Below are 18,946 nucleotides of genomic sequence, written 5' to 3'. Positions count from 1 at the left end.
GATATGTCATCAATCTAAAAATACGAGGGGAAACATTCAAATACTCACCAAAAGGTGGAGGGAACGACTTGATTATTACAACAACCATAAGTGTATGTAAATATTTTGAACATTTTAAAAGTCAAAACGACTTTTTTTTTTCTTATTTTCTAGAAGTGAGCATTAAATTTCAACTCATACGTCTTAGCAGGTTTAAAACTCTCTTTTTGATGTCTATCTTCTTATTTGTTAGGTTATATAGAATCACATGATGGGTAATCCCCTTGACCTTGACCTTCATCAAGAGGTAATTTCGAAGTATTCCACATCAAAAAGACAAATCAATGGTAAATCCCCTTGGCCTTGACCTTGACCTTGACCTTTGTTAAGAGGTAATTGTAAACTTGTCCACGATTCAGATGACTTGTATCTCAAGGGCAACTAGGCAAGATGGTCAATGTGAATCATCCATCACATTCATTCATCCAAAATCTAATATCAATTGTCTTATTTCGCGAGGTCATTGATTTTTTTATTTTAATATAAAATAATATTTTTTTAATAATTTAAAATATTATTATATATAAAATAAGATTTTGTCAAATATAAATAATTAGACTAATGATTTTTTGGCGTCCCTTTGACAAACTCCCCCTATGCCTCATCACATAATCGTAGATTAGTTGCATTGAGATATATATATATATATATATATATATATATATATATATATATATATATATATATATATATATAATATATATATATAACCATAAAACTTTTTCTTATGTATCCCGAGGCAAATAATCTATGATTTTGTGATGGGGGCATGTGTTAGAGGGGCAACATATTATCCCAACTCAAATAATTATAGATAGCTGCTATTGCCACACCAACTTTGATTAATGCCACACCAATTCTTGTGTAAATCTCTAAGGTTGGTGTGGCAATAGTAACTATCTAATTTATTAGTAAATAAATTTAAATAAAAATTAAGATAAGATAACTCAGCGAGCCAACTCGGTAAAAATGGAGACTGAGACGAGACGAGACGAGAGATAACGGACAAGAGGTCCAAGACGAAGATATTTCAGACCCTTTCAGCACGATTCGATGTTGCTTCATCTGTCCTTCCTCGAAGACCAAGGTCAAGAGAGAATTGACTTTCTAAGGTTCATAAAATATAATACCGAAATTACCCTAAATTAAAACTAAATGTGGAAGACTCAAAGATATTTCCCCATTTGACTTTAGAGGTTTCGCTCACCCTAAGACGCATTAACCAAAGGTGGGACATATTGGGCATTTTTTGAAAAGAAGGGTCTCAACGTAGGAACATCCAGGTAAGGCAAGACATTTTAGAGAAATGGCGTAGACCAAAAGGGGTGTCCAACGTCACCAGTCAACCTTGACTGACTCTTATGGAAACCTTTGAACATTCTTAGCGATCTGTATGAGCGAATCTCTAAGTTCATCTAGAGGTCATAATATCGAGACGACAGTCATCCCGGACTGTTCTCTTCAAATTTCCGTTTAATATTTGGAATAATTTATTAATTTCTTGTAATAATAATTCATTAAAATCATCACTCGGACACCTCCATTTCATCGCATCTCTCTCTCTCTCTCAATCTCAAATCTCTTCGTCTCCCCTTTTTTAAGCTCTCGCTTTACCCTTCGAAATTCTCGAAATACCCTACAAATCCCTTCTCATCCTCTCCATTTCTCCTCTTTTGCTCCCTTTTTTAGTTTCTAGGGCTTGGTTTGCTCTGCTGAGCTGAACTGAAACCCAGAAGGTCAAACGATTTCGAAGATTTTACAGTCGATGTCTATGGTTCATCAATGGTTCTGTTAGGGTTCTTGGATTCGAGGGGATGTTGCTTGACCTTCTGAAGATTGTTCTGCTATGATTGGTTCTTTAATTTGGACAAATTTGCAGTCTTTCAAGTCGTTTTTCCTTGTCCGATTAAGCTCGAGATGATTTGTTCTTTCTGAGAAGTTCGATTCATACTAAGTGTTTAACGCAGGTAAAATGAAAATTTCCCAATTTTTTCCCCAGTAAGTTTAGTTGTTTTTCTACTTTAAATTTGTTTGTTTTTTCTTAGATGTGTGGTCGAATTTGTAGATCTGTGGTGAAAGCTTAGGTTTCCTATTTCTGTGTTGGAGTGGGGTGATCTAGTGTTACAGATTGGATTTGTTTCCGTCATGAAATTGGAGTTGATACGGATCAAAATGAACAAATTTGAAGTGAGGAAGGATCAAAATGAATGAATTTGGAGGGGGGGGGGGGGAAGGATCGGATTTCAGTCATGAAATTTGGAGTGGACAAGGATCTGCTGTGAAATTTGTTGTAGAAATCATGTGAAGTGTCTTTGTTTATGTGGGAGATGGTATTGGAACGATCTATTAAATGCTAAATGTTCCTTTAAAAAATTGTGAATTGGGGAAAGATCGCATGATGGGGATGAGTTCATAGAAGCTTGGCATCACCTGCCAGTAGAGAACTTGCAAAATGAACTTTTATTTTTTATTTTTTTAAGGAATAAAATTTGATAAATTAGATGCTTGGGGGGTCAATCCTGTATTTTATATGCACCATCGTCCGTTCCCTTTAAAACTTCATGTCACGGGTTAAATCGCCCATACTAACAGATAAACACGATGGGTTTGATATCTGCAGTTGTATTGATGCTTATTAGATCCAATCGAAGCTTTTGCATTTCATTTTTTTGGGCAATTTTTTTTTGAAATTTTTGTGAGCGGTTATGTACTCCCCCCCTCTTCTTTTGGTATTATTGGTTATTTCACCATGGAACGAGAGATTTACTAGTGGAAAGATTACAAACTTGTTTAGGGTGTTTTAATTGTTGGAGAAGTTTTCACGGAGAAATTGTTGGAGTTAAGGTGCTTGTAATCTTCAATGACTGGAGGTGAGGCTAGGCATTAATTCGTTTTGCAAGGTTTAGGGTTGAGGGTGCACTGAGCATTTGAGTTATCTCACTCTCAACTCAAGCTTTCTTTAATAGTCATTACTTAGCAAGACCATGCTTCCTTTCACCTCCAAAACAAGACATCAATACACTCATCAACAAGGATTGGTTGTTTCTTGTTGTTTGTGTGATGTACGAGATGTTCAAAATCATCTGATGCTGTGCGAGCATTGTAATCCTTCCAGTCATTAAATACATTACTATAACAAGCGTCTAATCTTTCTTTATTAAGCTTGGTTGCTTAATTTTCCTTATTTTTTTTGCCGAAGAGCATGAAATCCCATCATTTATGACCTCCCTTAGCCATGGTTCAAATACCTTTAATCCCTTTTTTACACCTACTTTTAACATGATCATAATCTTTTTTTTTTTTTTTGCTAAGCAACATGACCACAATCTGTGCGGCTTTTCCTAATTTTTCCCCTTAATAATTAAAAAAAGAACGTGCTCATTGACTCTTGAATAAACTATATTCAAATGTTACTTGTAACCTTGTTTTTAGAATGAACTTTATTTCATTTCAGACATGCTTACCTTGAGCGTTTGGATGTGCAAAGTGTGGTATAGGCATAACTGAATATGTTGAAATTTCATGCATGTCATGTTGGAGGAACATCTGCATACGTGTGTGTGTGTAGTGCGATCATATTGGTTTCTCATCTTCTTACATGGAATAGTATTGGTCTCTCATGTATGGGTAGTGTTTTGTTCGTCTTGGTAAAGCTAATAAAGAATTTTCCCCCCTCTACAGGATATTATTGCCATCAGTTCAAATTCTGAACTAAATTGTTCCACTGCTTGATGATGTTCCACTGCTAGTGGGCATAACCATTTAGTTAGTCACTTATCAACAAAAGGAGAAGGTCATTTTGGACTTCAACAATTTGGACCTTCTCATCATCTAAAGCATTTCTGTGGATCAAGAATCTGGTTACATGTATTGTTGTGAATTGTGAACCTATCAAAGCTGCTAGAACTTTGATCTACATATTGTTATTTAATAATAGTTGAAAGATGCCTTCATGGTGGGGTAAGTCCTCATCCAAAGAAGTAAAGAAGAAAACAAACAAGGAAAGTTTTTTTGATTCATTACATCGAAAATTAAAGAGTCCATCAGAAGATAAAGGTAACATCAAATTAGGTGGGTCTCGAAGACGTAGTAGCGACACAGTGTCAGAAAAGGAATCTCGATCACGAGCAGAGTCTATATCACCACCACCCTCCACACAAGTATCACGATGTCAGAGTTTTGCAGAAAGGCAGCTTCCACAACCACTTCCACTTCCTGGGTTGCACCCTTCAAGCGTAGGTCGCACGGATTCTGGAATTACTATACAAAGGCCAGGATTGGAAAGACGTGCAAAGCCGTCATTGTTTTTACCTCTACCAAGACCTGGTTGTATCCCAGACAGACCGGATTCTACAGATGTTGATGCAGATTTGGCCCTTGCTTCTGTTTGTAGTGATAGCTCCATTGATAGTGATGATCCAGCTGACTCTCGCCAACTTAGTCCCCGGGCAACCGATTTCGAAAATGTGAACAGAACTGTTGCAAACAGTCCTTCCAGGTGAGCTTGTTGTATGTGATCTGATTGAATATCTTGATGTTTGCTCATAGGTTCATTTGGAATATAATGTTGTTATGCCCTAGCTTCTTGGTTTCTTTTCTTTTTGGGTATTTTAGAAATACCCTCTCCTGTTAAATTGGTGATATTAGGTTTACCCCCCTTACCTTAAGTCAATGTTGCATTTTCTTGATGATTTAGCGGTGAAATTTTCATTTTTTTTCTTCGAAGTGATCTTCAAGTACTTAAATTACTAAATAAAAATTTAGATAAAATCAAAATTTCACTGTTAGCTTGTCAAGAAAAAGCAACGTTGACTCATTGTCAAGGGGGTAATCTAATATTGCATTTTGCAAGGGGGTAAACCTAATATCACCGATTTAACAGGGACGTATTTCTGAAATACCTTTTATTTTAATTTTAAGTTTTTATCATTTTTCTAACAAACTTATTGTTATCTATGCTGAAGGACATCGTACAAGGATCAATCACCAATCGTATCCCAAAAGAACTCAAGAGAGTCAAAACCAGCTAACCCACTGTTCAGTAGTCAAATTCTCTCAACATCTCCTAGACGGGGGCCCTTAAGCATTTATGCACCCACTTTACAGATTCCTCACCGTGGTCCTTTCGCAAGTGCTCCTGACAGCTCTATGTCAAGTCCTTCTAGAAGTCCTATGAGAGGGTTTGGTCCCGAGCAAATCGCAAGCTCTGTTTTTTGGGCAGGGAAGCCATACCCAGATGTTATAATTCCCGGATCGGGTCATGGCTCCAGTCCAGGCTCGGGTCATAATTCTGGACATAATTCAATGGGAGGAGATATGTCAGGACAGTTATTTTGGCAGCAAAGTAGGGGGAGCCCTGAATGTTCTCCGATACCTAGTCCTAGGATGACAAGTCCGGGTCCTAGCTCTCGAATACATAGTGGTGCTGTCACTCCTCTGCATCCACGGGCCGGAGGGGTAGGTACGGAAACACCACCAAATTGGTCTGATGATGCGAAACAACAGAGTCATCGTTTGCCACTTCCCCCTTCGAATTCTTCTCCTTTTTCTCCATCAAGTTCAGCAGCATCAATCATTTCCTCAGTTCCACGAAGCCCTGGAAGGGCAGATAACATGGCCAGCCCTGGTCCACGCTGGAAGAAGGGAAAGCTTCTTGGCAGAGGCACATTTGGGCATGTTTATGTTGGTTTTAACAGGTGCGTGTCCAAGGGGTGGAATGGTTGTGTTCTTTTTCTTTTCTTTTCTTTGTTGTTTGTGTGTGTGTGTGTGTTTGTTGGGGGGATTCTAGAGCTCTTGGATGGGATACCACCATTACCGTATGCATAGCAACATAAGTCCTATTTTTTGAAAAAGTTGTGATTCTTTCAATCTACAATTTAATCCTGACTTGCTCACCAAGTTTTGAAAAGTACCTTTATATTATGTTTAATATGAAATTTTGTTTCATAGTACATTTTTATCATATGAAAATTTGACCATATTGTCCAAAACTAATAACATATCCCAATCTTTTTCCAACTTCACCGACTTTTGCCCCTTTTTTTCTCCTAATTTTCCCTTGTGAATTATTCCCATACCCCGACTTTGCCACTATGACTGCATAAGTATGCCTGCATTTTTAGCCTTGTAACTGAGCTAAATCTTTGGGCTGGGTGATGAGCATTACTTTATTATGTTTTGTCCATGTATTTTTTAAGAAGTTCAAATGACATATTTCTAGACTTGTGGTAGTTGTGGCTATTGAGCTTGAACACATTTGTTTGCTATTTCTTGGAGTAGCCATTGAAATGTATTCTAGTGTATGACTTTAAAAAACATGTATTCTAGTACGTGGATCAATTGCTTACAGAAGTTTGTGCATGTTTGTTAATATGCTGTTGCTTTGGTTGTAGTGAAAGTGGTGAAATGTGTGCAATGAAGGAGGTTACACTATTTTCAGATGATGCCAAGTCAAAGGAAAGTGCAAAGCAGTTGGGGCAGGTAAGTTATTTTTCCAAGAGATTTATGAAGAAGTTTTTGTTTGAAGAATATATGTTGTGTTTATATCTCATTTAAAGTAAATTTTATGTTACTTTTAGGAGAAATTCTTACTAATATAGATCTTACTCTTATAGGAAATTGCTTTACTGAGTCGCTTGCGGCATCAAAATATAGTGCAATATCTCGGATTTGAGTCGGTATGTTGTGTCGATTAGTGCTGTTCTGCCAATTCCTAAGCTTTTCTTGGGGTAGCTCACTAGTGCATTTTGATGTATTATGTGTTTTGCTATGTTTATCCTCGAATTTTCGTTCCTGATAATTCCTTGGATAGGCTTCACATGATTCTATTTATTGTTTCAGCATTCAAAAAATGTCCATTTGTTTGTTCCATTTCTCATTCGTTTATTGCTGGTTGTATACTTTATTTTGTAGCCACTGAATCACAAGGCAAATGAACATGTGAGAATGCTAGGATTTGGTAGATGTTAGTCATCTGCTATTACTTATTATGCACTTGTATTAGATTTAGTAGTTCTTCCATTAAGTGACCCTCTTCATTTCCTTTGGTAGCTTGAAGATGTTGAAGACTAGCCATTTTTATGCCTCTAATCACCAAGTTATTCATTTATCGCTTAAAATAAGAACATTTGGGTGTGGACATACACCCTGAGACGAATAATTTTTTAACTTTTTTTGTATGGGTTCTGGACTGAACTTTTCAATCTAATCTCCTTCTGCTCTTTTTATAACGTAGCACTGTTATTGTCTACTTCTAAGTCCAGATACTTTTGCTTTCAATATGGTGAAATATATTAACTATAAAAAATGGGTGAAATACATTGAAACATTAGTACTAACCTAGGTAACAAAAATGGTGAAAAGCAGTTACTAGCTATGCAAAGCAGTTACTAACTATAAAAACTTGTATTTGTTTGGCTTGATTCAAATTTCTAGCTATGCAAAGCACTTACTAGCTTGAAATTTGTCTGTCTAGAGGTGAGTTGTTGAAAGTTACAACTTTTATGACCTTTCTTTTATTAGAAGTGATTGTTGACACGGACTCAAGATGAATGTTCATCTTTACTTTTGGCAGTTGGACTTTAAGCATACTGCATCAAACACATTCTGTTCTTCCCTCCTGACCTGAACATTTCTTCCATTTGATGTACATTAAGTAGTAAGAGATGCTGCAAGTAATATTGATCTCTTTTTGGGTGCCCTGACAATTGAATTTATATTCCTTGAACAGGTAGATGATAAACTTTATATATACTTGGAGTATGTGTCTGGTGGCTCTATCTATAAGCTTCTTCAAGACTATGGGCAATTTGGTGAACTAGCGATTCGTAGTTATACTCAACAGATCCTTTCTGGCCTTGCATATTTGCATGCTAAGAATACTGTGCATAGGTGGGTGTAGTCATTCTCTTTGTTATCATTTCTAAATAGATTATGTTAGCCATCTAAATTATACCATTACTAGCTTCTACCTGATGGCATGCTTACTATTATCCGGTATTTCCTTTATAGGGATATCAAAGGAGCAAATATACTTGTAGATCCCAATGGGCGGGTTAAATTGGCAGATTTTGGGATGGCAAAGCATGTAAGCATTCACATATGTATTCTTTTTTACATGCAATCAATATGTACTCTGCATGTTTGGGTGAACTGCTGTAACTTCTCCTTAAAAGCCAAGCTCAAGGTTAGGTTCGTGACGAATACTGAAACCCTTGATATGGATGTCAGATTATATGATTTTATCATAAAATTAAATACCATTATTGTTCATTATCCTCTTGAAATGGAAATTACTTTTAACTGTTTTACAATTTCCTTTACTGTCCTCTTAACTGATTTAATACTTTCTCTTTTGGATTAATCTACAATGGCATATCTATCACAGAACAGATTATATTTTATCCATTAAAATTTATGTTCATTGAAGTGCGAACTTGACCAAGTTGGTAGAGACGTGTGGAGTGTTGTTCCCACATCTTAGGCTCAAACCCTCTTGAACCCAACTTCACCTTAATAACCACCAACCCTTTACCTATCAAAAAAAAAAAATTATGTTTATTGATGAAAGAAAAAGCCAGGAAGTTGCCAACTTGCTAGGTTGGTTGAGTCTCTGGTTGTTGATACCAGGACCTGAGTTCAACTTACCTACTAATTACTAACCACTAACCCATTTGCTTAACTAAAGGAAGAGGACAGTGGTAAAAAGGAGGGAAGCAGAAAAAAGTGAGAAATAAAAAACACAAAAAGGGTTAGAATTTTCAGACATTTTGTGGGGTGTTTTTTGAGGATGTCTTGTTCAAATGGGACATCCTGTTTGAGGTCTTACTTTAGAGTAGCCCTTTATTTTAGTTCCTCTATTCAGTAGGTCCACTCGACCTCCTCACATGGCGTTGTAATAAATTTTATGCTTATAAAAAACAATGATAACACAAAAAGTGAAGGTTTCGCTGCTCCCTGAAAATGAACATTGTGCCAATTACATTAAGAACTCTGCACTAGGTTCTCCCAACGGAAAATAACTCAATGCTCCTTATTATAGAAGCTCTCGAGAAGATTAAACCTTGGCCTACAAGATGGTTTTTTTATGAAGCCCTATTTTCCAAGATATGAGAGTTGCTCATTTCAAAAAATGTCCCCCGATATGAAAGGAGTAGCATTTCCAGATGACGTTGTTGCTAGAGGATGAGGTCATCCAAAGAGCTCAAGATTGGTTCTAGGTACTGTCCTCTTCACACATTCTAGGAAAAAAGAGGTGTATTTCTTTCTAACTTCTGGACAAGACAGAATCTGGTCTTACATTCATTGATATATAAAATGATATGTTGTCTCCTAGAATGAGATATTGAAGTGTCCCAACAATAATCTAATACCTGTACATCAATGCATCTTCAAGGTATCCTTCAGCCTTAACTTTTTCTCTGTATTTTTTTTTTTCTACTAGGAGTATGTAACAAAAGTATTCTAGTGATGCTGCACATTTCATATCAAATTTCTCCATAGGTTCTATTTCACCTTTTGTGACAGATCATTCTACTTTATAGAATTAGAGCATGCTTAAGTGGTCATTTTGATGCACGTTAGATGACATCAAAGACATTGCATTTGGTTTTTATTGTTTTGGATGACTCACAAGTATAGCTTTATGGACAAGTTCAACCTTATTTGATCGTTGAAATGAATTTTGTCTGTTGCTCTGACCTTTGTTTTCTCCAGTATCCTATCCAAGCTAAACCTGGCCAACTTTTAAACTATCCTATGCAAGCGCCACTTATAGTTGCTGTTTATCATGTTGCTTTTGCTTGTTAATTAAGCAGGTGTGCTATCGTATGTATAAATGACACTATTTCTGTTTGGGTTGCTAAACTACAGTCATAAAAAACAACCGTTTGGATAAGCTTTTTTAAGTCTTATACTTTGAAGGTAGCTAAACTACAGTCGTTAATGAGCTTGTACAGAATTCTCTTTTTGTCTTTTCTTTTTTTATCTGATGTGAGTTTGTAATGATTAATCCTTGCTATGAAATGAGCAAGCTGAAGCTGCAAAGCAGCACTCTTATACTAGCATTAAATGCCCAATCTCACGCTTTAATTGACTTAACACAAAAGGCAGTGCATGAGAAGAGCAAGAAAATGATTATCAACCAAAGAGCTCGCACTTTAGGTAGCATTTAATTCTGTTGCAAATATTGGATTTTTCCAAACTAGATGACAACAATGATGTAATTTGCAATGATTAGTTGATTAGTAAAGTTATTTATCTTGTTAGTTTACCACTTTTGAATCCGTTCTCAAAAAGGTGAGGCACTCAAAATGCTGGCACATACACAAATACCCGTTCACACTGCTCTTATGTCTTTAAGTTTGAGTCTTACAGGCTAATAACTTGGTTTGTGTTGAATCTGAACTTCTGCTTCATATTTGCAGATTACTGGGCAATCGTGTCCGTTATCATTCAAGGGAAGTCCTTACTGGATGGCACCTGAGGTCAGAATGTTTTCTTATCATGCTCTTGCATTCTGGTTCTGAATACTCTTTTCTGTTTCATTTCTAATTTGCATTGCTCATTCAGGTTATAAAAAATTCCAGTGGTTGCAACCTTGCTGTTGATATCTGGAGTCTGGGATGCACTGTTTTGGAGATGGCCACAACAAAACCTCCTTGGAGCCAATATGAAGGGGTCAGTGATTTGATATTAAGACCCGGATTTTGAAATTTGACTCAAGTTTAGTTGTTTCTTATATAACCGTAACCCTTACCGCCTGGTCCCCTAACATTTACATTTGATGTTTGGCCTGCTCTGGTCAAAAGGTTGCTGCGATGTTTAAGATTGGTAATAGTAAGGAGCTTCCGGCAATTCCTGATCATCTCTCCGATGATGGCAAGGATTTTGTTAGGCAGTGTTTGCAACGGAATCCACTTCATCGTCCTTCGGCTGCCCAGCTTTTGGAGCACCGTTTTGTGAAGAATGCAGCTCAATTGGAGAGACACGAGCCTTCAGAACCACCTCCAGGAGTTACGAATGGTTCAAGATCTATGGTATGATTGGATATCCAACTTCCGAATTTTGACTTATAGACTTTCATGTTTGCTCTAATTGAACTTCTGTTATGTCGAGAAACAAAGTGTCTAACAAATTTCATGCTGGTCATTCACTTAGCATAGCTTATATAAGACGGCAGTTTTTTCCCCCAACACAAATTGCTCTATTCAAATCTTGCGCGTCCATAAAACAGAAAGGTCCTAGGTTGTAGGGATGTTAAAAAAGGTCACATTGTATGTCTGCATTATTTGTATCATGTGTGCCGTTCATTTCTGACTTTCATATATTTAATTGGGCGTATTATCTTCCTTCAGGGCATTGGACATGCAAGAAATCTTTCCTCCTTGGACTCGGAAGGAGGATCCAGGTCTACAGTAGCAAAAACTGGTCCAGTATCCAGGTGTGTGTGTGTGTGTGTGTGCAGCGGAGTTGCATAAATTTGGAAGGTTGTGTCCCTTACTAAAGCCACGCATTTGACTGAATATCTGCTGATAATGTTCTGATTTTCAGTGATAATTTCATGCCAAGGAACATATCATGTCCAGTCTCTCCTATAGGAAGCCCTCTTCTACAGTCAAGATCGCCACATCATATGAACGGAAGGATGTCTCCTTCTCCTATATCAAGCCCACGTACTACTTCTGGCTCATCTACACCTCTCACTGGTGGCAATGGTGCCCTTCCATTTCATCAACTAAGGCAATCTTCTTACTTGCATGAAGGCTTTGGAAGCATGCCGAGGTCCCCCAACAGTCCCTACATTAATGGTTCCACTTATCATGACCCGAAGCCTGACATCTTTCGAGGGATGCAGGCTGGCTCTCATGTCTTCAGAGAACTAATGACATTAGAGAGTGATGTACTCAGTAATCCATTTGGAAGACCTACTCACGGGGATTCAAGGGAACTATATGATGGACAGGGAATGTTGGCTGACCGTGTATCACAGCAGCTCTTAAGGGATCATGTAAAGTCAAACCCATCTATCGACTTCAGTCCTGGCTCTCCAATGCTTGGCCGCACCAATGGTATCTGATTTCACATCCGGGCTATTAAACACTGTCAAGTTCTTTATCTGATTATCATCATGATAATGCCTAGGAATTAGGAACCCCCATCTGTACCATCATCATCATCAAAGTGCATTTGTACAATAAGGACCCTAAAGTGAAGTTGTGCGAAATAAGTTCATATCTTTGGAAGTTGAAGTGGTGGCTGAGGAGAGAAAGGTTTCAATTCCTTAATAGGGTATTAATAATTCATTTCAGGTGATCGTCATTGCTTATCAACTGATTCCGAAACACCTAAAGATTCCTTTTGACCCAGTCACTGATATAGGGATTTGAAAGCTTCGATTTTTCAGAGGGGAGAGGAGACTGGCTTCCATTGATTCAAAAATCCAGCAGTGTTCCTTAAAACAATGAAAAGGAATTCCTGGGTAATGGAAAGAACTGTATATTATAGGTCAATACACAGATGAAAAAGGGAAAAAAAAAGTAGTAAGTTGGAGGAGCTAATACCATTTGGACTCTCTCTCTCTCTCTCTCTCTCTCTCACTCACTCACTCATGGGTTTCACTTATTATCTCTTATTTGCTTCTAGAAGTGTACAGCAGATGGGGAATGAACTGGGTTAATGGTCTGGATTTGGGGATTTTTTTTTGAGCTCATGTTAACTATCTTGCATGGCATTGTGTTGGCTCGGGTTTAACTGTTGTACTGGGCTACCTAATATTTTGTATTTTACATCTGCAGTAAATTGAGGAAATCTAATCCCACAATTCTATGCTGTGTACTTGTTAACTTTTCTTTGAAGATCTCTAAAATCTCTGGGGTCTGGACATAATCTTAGGTTGAATGTAATGTCATACCACTGATGCTTCGAATTTCGATTATGTTATGTGGTAAAGAGTTTTTATAATTGGTGGGTCTATAATGGTTCAAAATTACCATGAGAGAAAAATCAAACTTAATGATTAACGGCAAGAAATTATCAATAAAAAAGCAATAGAAATTGGTGATTTTTATTTTTGAACAGTTTTTTTTTGTTTTGTTTTGTTGTTGTTGTTGCTGCTGCTAAGTTGCTTATAGGATTCGGCTTGGCTAGAGGGATCTGGGACCAAAGGGTATTGTAGGTGCATTGCTAATAGAGGATGGATTCAATTGTGAGATTTAGAGATACAAAATAGATCTGGGATCAAAATTCACTTGGGTATTACCCGATTGTGTTATAAGAAATATTATGAAAGGACTCACGATCAAAAGGTTGGGAAGGGATCTTTGAAAAGAGAGGAATGACAGGGACTTCCAGAGCAAGGAAAGTACTTTACAAACTTAAGTTACTTGATTCAGAGGTTCAAATTCAGGTTGGCAATTTGTGTCGATTCCCTGGTTCGTAGAGGTAGACCAGAGATGAGGGTATTTGAAGGTTGAAGTGTGTGATGAGTAGGGGAAAAAATGTTAAAAGATGATAAATTTTTTAAGTTTTTAATTGAAGATGACGGTATTTGGTCAAATTTTCATCAGTGTATTACTATAGAGTAGACTAAAGTCAAAGGGACATGATACGAGTTTGAAAATTAAGGGGGTGTTTAAAATATTATTAACATGCAGAGGAGGATGAAAAATTAGTGTAAAGTAACAATTACGCTTGGTTCGCTTTTTTTAACGAATCAAGAACGAACTGTACTGCGAATTGGTTCGTTTCCTTTACTGCAAAATTCCGTAACACAGTCCCAAATTATATTTTTAGATGGGATGCTATTTTTTATTCTTAAAATTATGCTCTCCAAATCTAATATATGCACCCCTTTCTATTCTAATATCGATAAGTAGGAAATAAGAAGGCGTCTTATTACAATTTACAATAATAATAATAATAATAATAATGAAGAAGTTCAATAACAAGAAGAAAGGTTTTTTTTACCCTCCAATTTCATCCTCTAGTTTTACATTTATAAAATGACAAAAACACCCCCAAAGTCATTTTTGTAATACAGTAGTAATTAACACATACCATAATAGCAACTTCATCCTAAAACAATGGAAAAAAAAAAAACAAACAAACAAACACAAACAATAGTCTCAACATATCCATACAACTCACCCAACATTTTTTTCTTTTCTTTTTACCAAAATGACCAAACTGCCCTCCCTCCTCACTTCTTGGCTGAATACATGGACTCCACCTTTCCATCATTACCCCCCAATATCATGTACTTATCCTTCCTAGTAAGTGAAGTCTGCTCAAATCCCAAGGTCCCACCAATCACCTTCTGTACATGATTGGCTACTTCGATTGGTGATTTCCCACCAATCTTACACGTCATCTCATCAGGCAAACGTTCAAGAAAATTGACCTCGTAAGTGGGTCTAGGGTTCATGAAGAAGAAATATGGGTCCCAGAATTTAACACCTCTAACTGTGGTCCCATGAAACATGTTCTGTTTAGTGGTGATTGCTACCGGTACTATACGATCACTCAACTCAGCAAACAAAGCACTAAACCTTAACAAAAAGGGTTCACGACACGTGGTGCCCTCAGGACAAACGACTAAATCTCCAGTTTGGAGAAGAGATGTGATTCGAGCAGCGTCAGCCGCACGATCACGAGTGAGTGAGATAGCTGGGATTGGTGAGATGAAACGAGAGAGACGACTTACGCTGTAAGTAACACAAGATACTTTACGACCCAGTCCAATAGCGATGACTATTGGGTCGAGAGCGGTTCGGTGGTTGCATACGTAGAGTGAACCGGGTGAACCGTGGGATGGTGGACGTGGTGGGTTGCCGCGTATCACGAGGTTGATCCCAAGGAGACCGTATGTGTGGCGTACGATGCGTTCTGGTAGAGGGAGATTGAAGTAGACTCGGATGAGGGAGAGGATGAAACCAAAGGGAAGCCAGAGATAGGTAATGAGGGCGTTGGATGGGGTCGGGAGTTGGACGAACCGGCCATCGTGGAAGATGATTCGGTTCTTGAGCTGGTCCAGTGGGACTGGTTTGGCTGATGGGTCTTTGTGTACCATGTATCCCTCCTGTTACAAACAAAATCATAGCGTTCCTTCACATTAGAGTCACCTCAAAATATTTTGAGTTCGGCTAGCCTTACTATGTTATGTTAGTAAGGATCAAACCTTACTATTCTGGCATCCAAAAACCATGATCCAATGCTTCAGAGTTGTAGTGGAAAAAAAAAAAAAAAAAAAAAAAATCCAAAATAAATTAATTTTCACCATAGAATTTTAATTTTAAATTTATGAGTTACGTGGAAGCTCCATAACCGTCCATTTTCAAAATCTTGGACCAAGTTCAAATTTTTGTTATTTTGGATCTGAGTTTTTTCATCTAGGGCTATGGTGTTGAATTGCTAGTGTGATAATCCATTTAAGCATAACGACCCTTAATAAGGCTTAAAATCTTGCTAAACTAGTAACAAAAATGTTAGTGAATATTTTATGGTAAAAAAAAAAAGAAAATCCGATCTAGGTCTAACATAGGGCTGGCAATAATCCGAAATATATTGACTATCTGAACCAAAAAAACATGAAATATCATATTCGGATTAGAATCTTAGATCCAAAATAATTTCAAATCTTATTTAGATCTTTCCCAATCCACTCCAAAAAATCCGATCCAAACACATTTTAATAATTTTTTTTTTGTAATTCTTAATTTCATATATATATATATATATAATGTTTTAGTCTTTTTAATTTCCCTCTATATCTGTAGTTAGAAAGTAGGTTTTTAAATTTTTTATATGATTTTATATTTTTTAAATTTTTTTAACATTGATCATTTAAAAATTAGGCATGTGTTCCGATTAGAATAATTTTAGATTAAGGATGAAATGAAATGAATCGGATTCGGTTCACATATTCATTAATCCATTTGGATCAGATACATATTTACAAATTTTCGGAATTGTGTTGGAGTGGTACTGATCCAGTACCAAACTGATCCATTGCCAATCCTAATCTAACATATGGTGGGTCAAGATTTATGGGCTTAATGGGCCCATGGGGGGTGAAACCAAGAATCAATGAGGGTCCATGGGTAACTGATCATAGGTCCCGAGATCAGTTTAAATTGTGATAGTGAGAGGTTTATCTGAGTTGGTTGACAGTTGACACCATTATGCTAGTGCACGTGCATGTGTCCATGTTTGTTAGGGTGCAGGTAACCTTCATTTAAGGCCAAACCCTGTGAGAAAGAAAGTCTGAGAGCAGGCCAAAGGAAATCATAACCATCCATCTAGAATATAGATGGATGGTTTTTGTTAATCTCGATGCCAGACATCATGATAAATTAAATGTTATGCCTGCCAAAGAGAAATTCCTAGGGATTCCAATATTCAGTGGATCACTAGAAAATATATAATTTTTTTTACTTAAAAAACTCCCAAGAGAGCTCATTTGATAATTTGAGAATTAATCCTTTTTTTTCTCACACAAAGTGAAAATGGAGAAACATAAGATTTCACAACTCCCTTAGAGGGATTTCAACAGGGATATCCATTTATGGATATTCGTGGGATGTGCATTCCAATTATGTTACCAAAAAAAATCTCTATCCATAAATATTTTAATATTTTTTAATTTAACCCAAATTTCAAATAATCTGAAATTGTAATAATTTTCAATCAACTCTTAAAAAAAAAAAAAAAAAATCCACTAAAAATGGAAAAGCTTTGTGTAACTATCCATTTTGGGTCGTGAAAATCCTTTGATGTTGGAGGCCCCTATTTCGGATTTCATCACACAGAAGTGACAGTTAAGAGGGGATGGATAGTGGGATAAGTCGTGCGTTTGAGTTGCTCTTACAGGATGGATGCAGGCCTTCAACATAATGGTGAATAAGGGTATCATCATCAGCTGAGTCAATTTGGTTTTCTATTTTAAATAGAAAATTTTTTTTTTTTTTTATGATTTAAATAACCATTATCTATATATAAAAAAAAAGATTTTGTGATTTAAAATCTACTAATCCACCTTATAATAATAAAAAATATTATTTAAAGAAAATGTATATTAAAAAAGTTTTCTATTTTCCATATAAAATAATTATTTTTTTAATGATTTAAGTAAGTATTATCTATGTAAAATAAACTTAAATCTTCCTATAGGAAATCAACTTTATATGTTAATAATTATTTGAAATTAAATAACAACAGAAGTATTGATATTAATAAAGTTAAGATGACTCCATAAGCTTCTTGCGCCTAAGTGGTGAGCCTTAGATAGATTATATTGCCACACCAACTTAAACTACGAGCACCCGAATTCGTATGAAAAATAAAGAATTAACACACATCTTAGGGTGCTTCTAGTAGAAATTGATGTGGCTTTTTGAAGACGCGAAATATTAACTCCGGAGATCAGTTACGTGTGATTTGTGCCATGATGTATTAAGGACCGTAGATTTAACGTACTTATGTCAGGGTGGGACCCATCGCCACCAAGACGGGAGGACATAAGTGGGTCCCACACTTAAATCCATTAAAATTACTGGTGGGACCCAGTAGTAAATGACCGGAGTTGTTGTTTAATACACTACCACTACAGTACACGATCACTGCATCCGCCATAACTATCGTCCTCTATCTTCGTTCAACATTAACAGTTTAGGGAGATATTTGTAATATGTAATATTACTGAGGGAGGTAAATTCTAAAAGCAGAGATTCTGCACACCAAATTTTACTAACAACACACCAATCTTTATGAAATTAAATGGTTATCTAGTATCTATATATTTGGTGTGCATATAAGTAAAATTTGATGTGTTAATAGAAACGCTCTTAATTTGAAGTTAAAGAGAGGAAGACTTAACGAACCTTGCAAAGATCCATGAACTCGTGATCAGACTCGCGATCTCCGATTCCAAAATCGGGAGATTCATCTCCGAACTCCTTGAGAATCGCAGATCTCTTCAATTCTGACACTAATACCCCTGGCTTCTTCACAAATCCAGTCGCTCTCCCTGTTTTAGGGTTCACTTCGATCTCCGTCCCCAAAACCTTATCTCCACCAAGAAAATCCCTCACAAACGGATCAACCATAACAGTCGGATTCGCTGTCACCACAACCTTTCTTTTACATTTATTAAACAATTTCCAACTCTCTGATCTAACATCAGCTGCGTAGAATCTCGGTAACACGGCTCGTGATGCAAGCTCGATATCTCGGATCTTCAAACCCGAAAACGATATGTATATAAGCATTTGTATCGCAAAAGATTCCGATACAAACTTGTAGGCGATTCCAATGATAGGCGACACGAGGAGGAGAATTAAGCCACGTAACAGACTACCGGCCTCGACTGCGATGAGCATGAAGTAAGGGAAGGAGCTTCGAGAGATGAGGAGAGTTCCATCGAGATCTGCGGCGATGGATTCACTTCCTCCTACGGGATCTCTACATTGTGTGATTGATGGGAAGTTTCGTCGACACGGAGGCATGTTTCGGCCGAAACGTTTTATTTCTCTTCGTTAAGAACTAAAAAGTTTTAGTTACAGAGAGAGAGAGAGAGAGACCTGAAGAATATGGAGGGAGAGAGAATATGTGGAGGTGGTGAGGTTTTAAATGCTTTATGTGGAATTGAAATTACGTAATTAGCCTTGAATATGGAATGTATTAACAGTTTGGTTAATTTGACTTTGCTACAGAAATTACTAAAATACCCTTTTCAATCGGTTGCTTTATTACTAGGAAAATATAAATAACAACATTAATTGATGGGTAAGATTAACTGGTGTGCTCCATATTTTTTAAGAAATTTCTTGACCCACCTCATCAGGGGAATTAAGTGCATTTATGTGTAATAATACTTAACTATAATTGACTACAAAACATATTATTTAAAGAA

The 18,946-nt window shown here is 36.8% G+C and overlaps 2 protein-coding genes across 2 annotated transcripts; one reads left to right on the top strand and one right to left on the bottom strand.

Moving 5' to 3' along the window:
- The first annotated feature begins 1,568 nt into the window (after positions 1 to 1,568).
- Positions 1,569 to 12,881, top strand: YDA (Protein kinase superfamily protein). The gene is made up of 12 exons (XM_086456219.1): positions 1,569 to 2,006; positions 3,721 to 4,537; positions 5,004 to 5,735; positions 6,432 to 6,519; positions 6,654 to 6,716; positions 7,769 to 7,929; positions 8,050 to 8,125; positions 10,464 to 10,523; positions 10,609 to 10,716; positions 10,848 to 11,075; positions 11,394 to 11,479; positions 11,590 to 12,881. Exons 2-12 carry the CDS (start codon positions 3,984 to 3,986, stop codon positions 12,113 to 12,115), a joined length of 2,682 nt encoding a protein of 893 aa, XP_086312345.1. The 5' UTR covers positions 1,569 to 2,006; positions 3,721 to 3,983; the 3' UTR covers positions 12,116 to 12,881.
- A 1,098-nt stretch (positions 12,882 to 13,979) lies between these two features.
- On the bottom strand, positions 13,980 to 18,626 carry LOC147393719 (putative glycerol-3-phosphate acyltransferase 8). Its single transcript, XM_086456220.1, has 2 exons — positions 17,916 to 18,626; positions 13,980 to 15,115 (listed from the first exon to the last, which is right to left on the bottom strand). Exons 1-2 carry the CDS (start codon positions 18,537 to 18,539, stop codon positions 14,237 to 14,239), a joined length of 1,503 nt encoding a protein of 500 aa, XP_086312346.1. The 5' UTR covers positions 18,540 to 18,626; the 3' UTR covers positions 13,980 to 14,236.
- Positions 18,627 to 18,946: the final 320 nt, after the last annotated feature.

This window comes from Akebia trifoliata, chromosome 10 (genome assembly GCF_017979445.1).
Source record: "Akebia trifoliata isolate Shusen 1 chromosome 10, ASM1797944v1, whole genome shotgun sequence".
Lineage (NCBI taxonomy): Eukaryota > Viridiplantae > Streptophyta > Magnoliopsida > Ranunculales > Lardizabalaceae > Akebia > Akebia trifoliata.
This window is presented reverse-complemented; position numbering and strand designations above follow the sequence as displayed.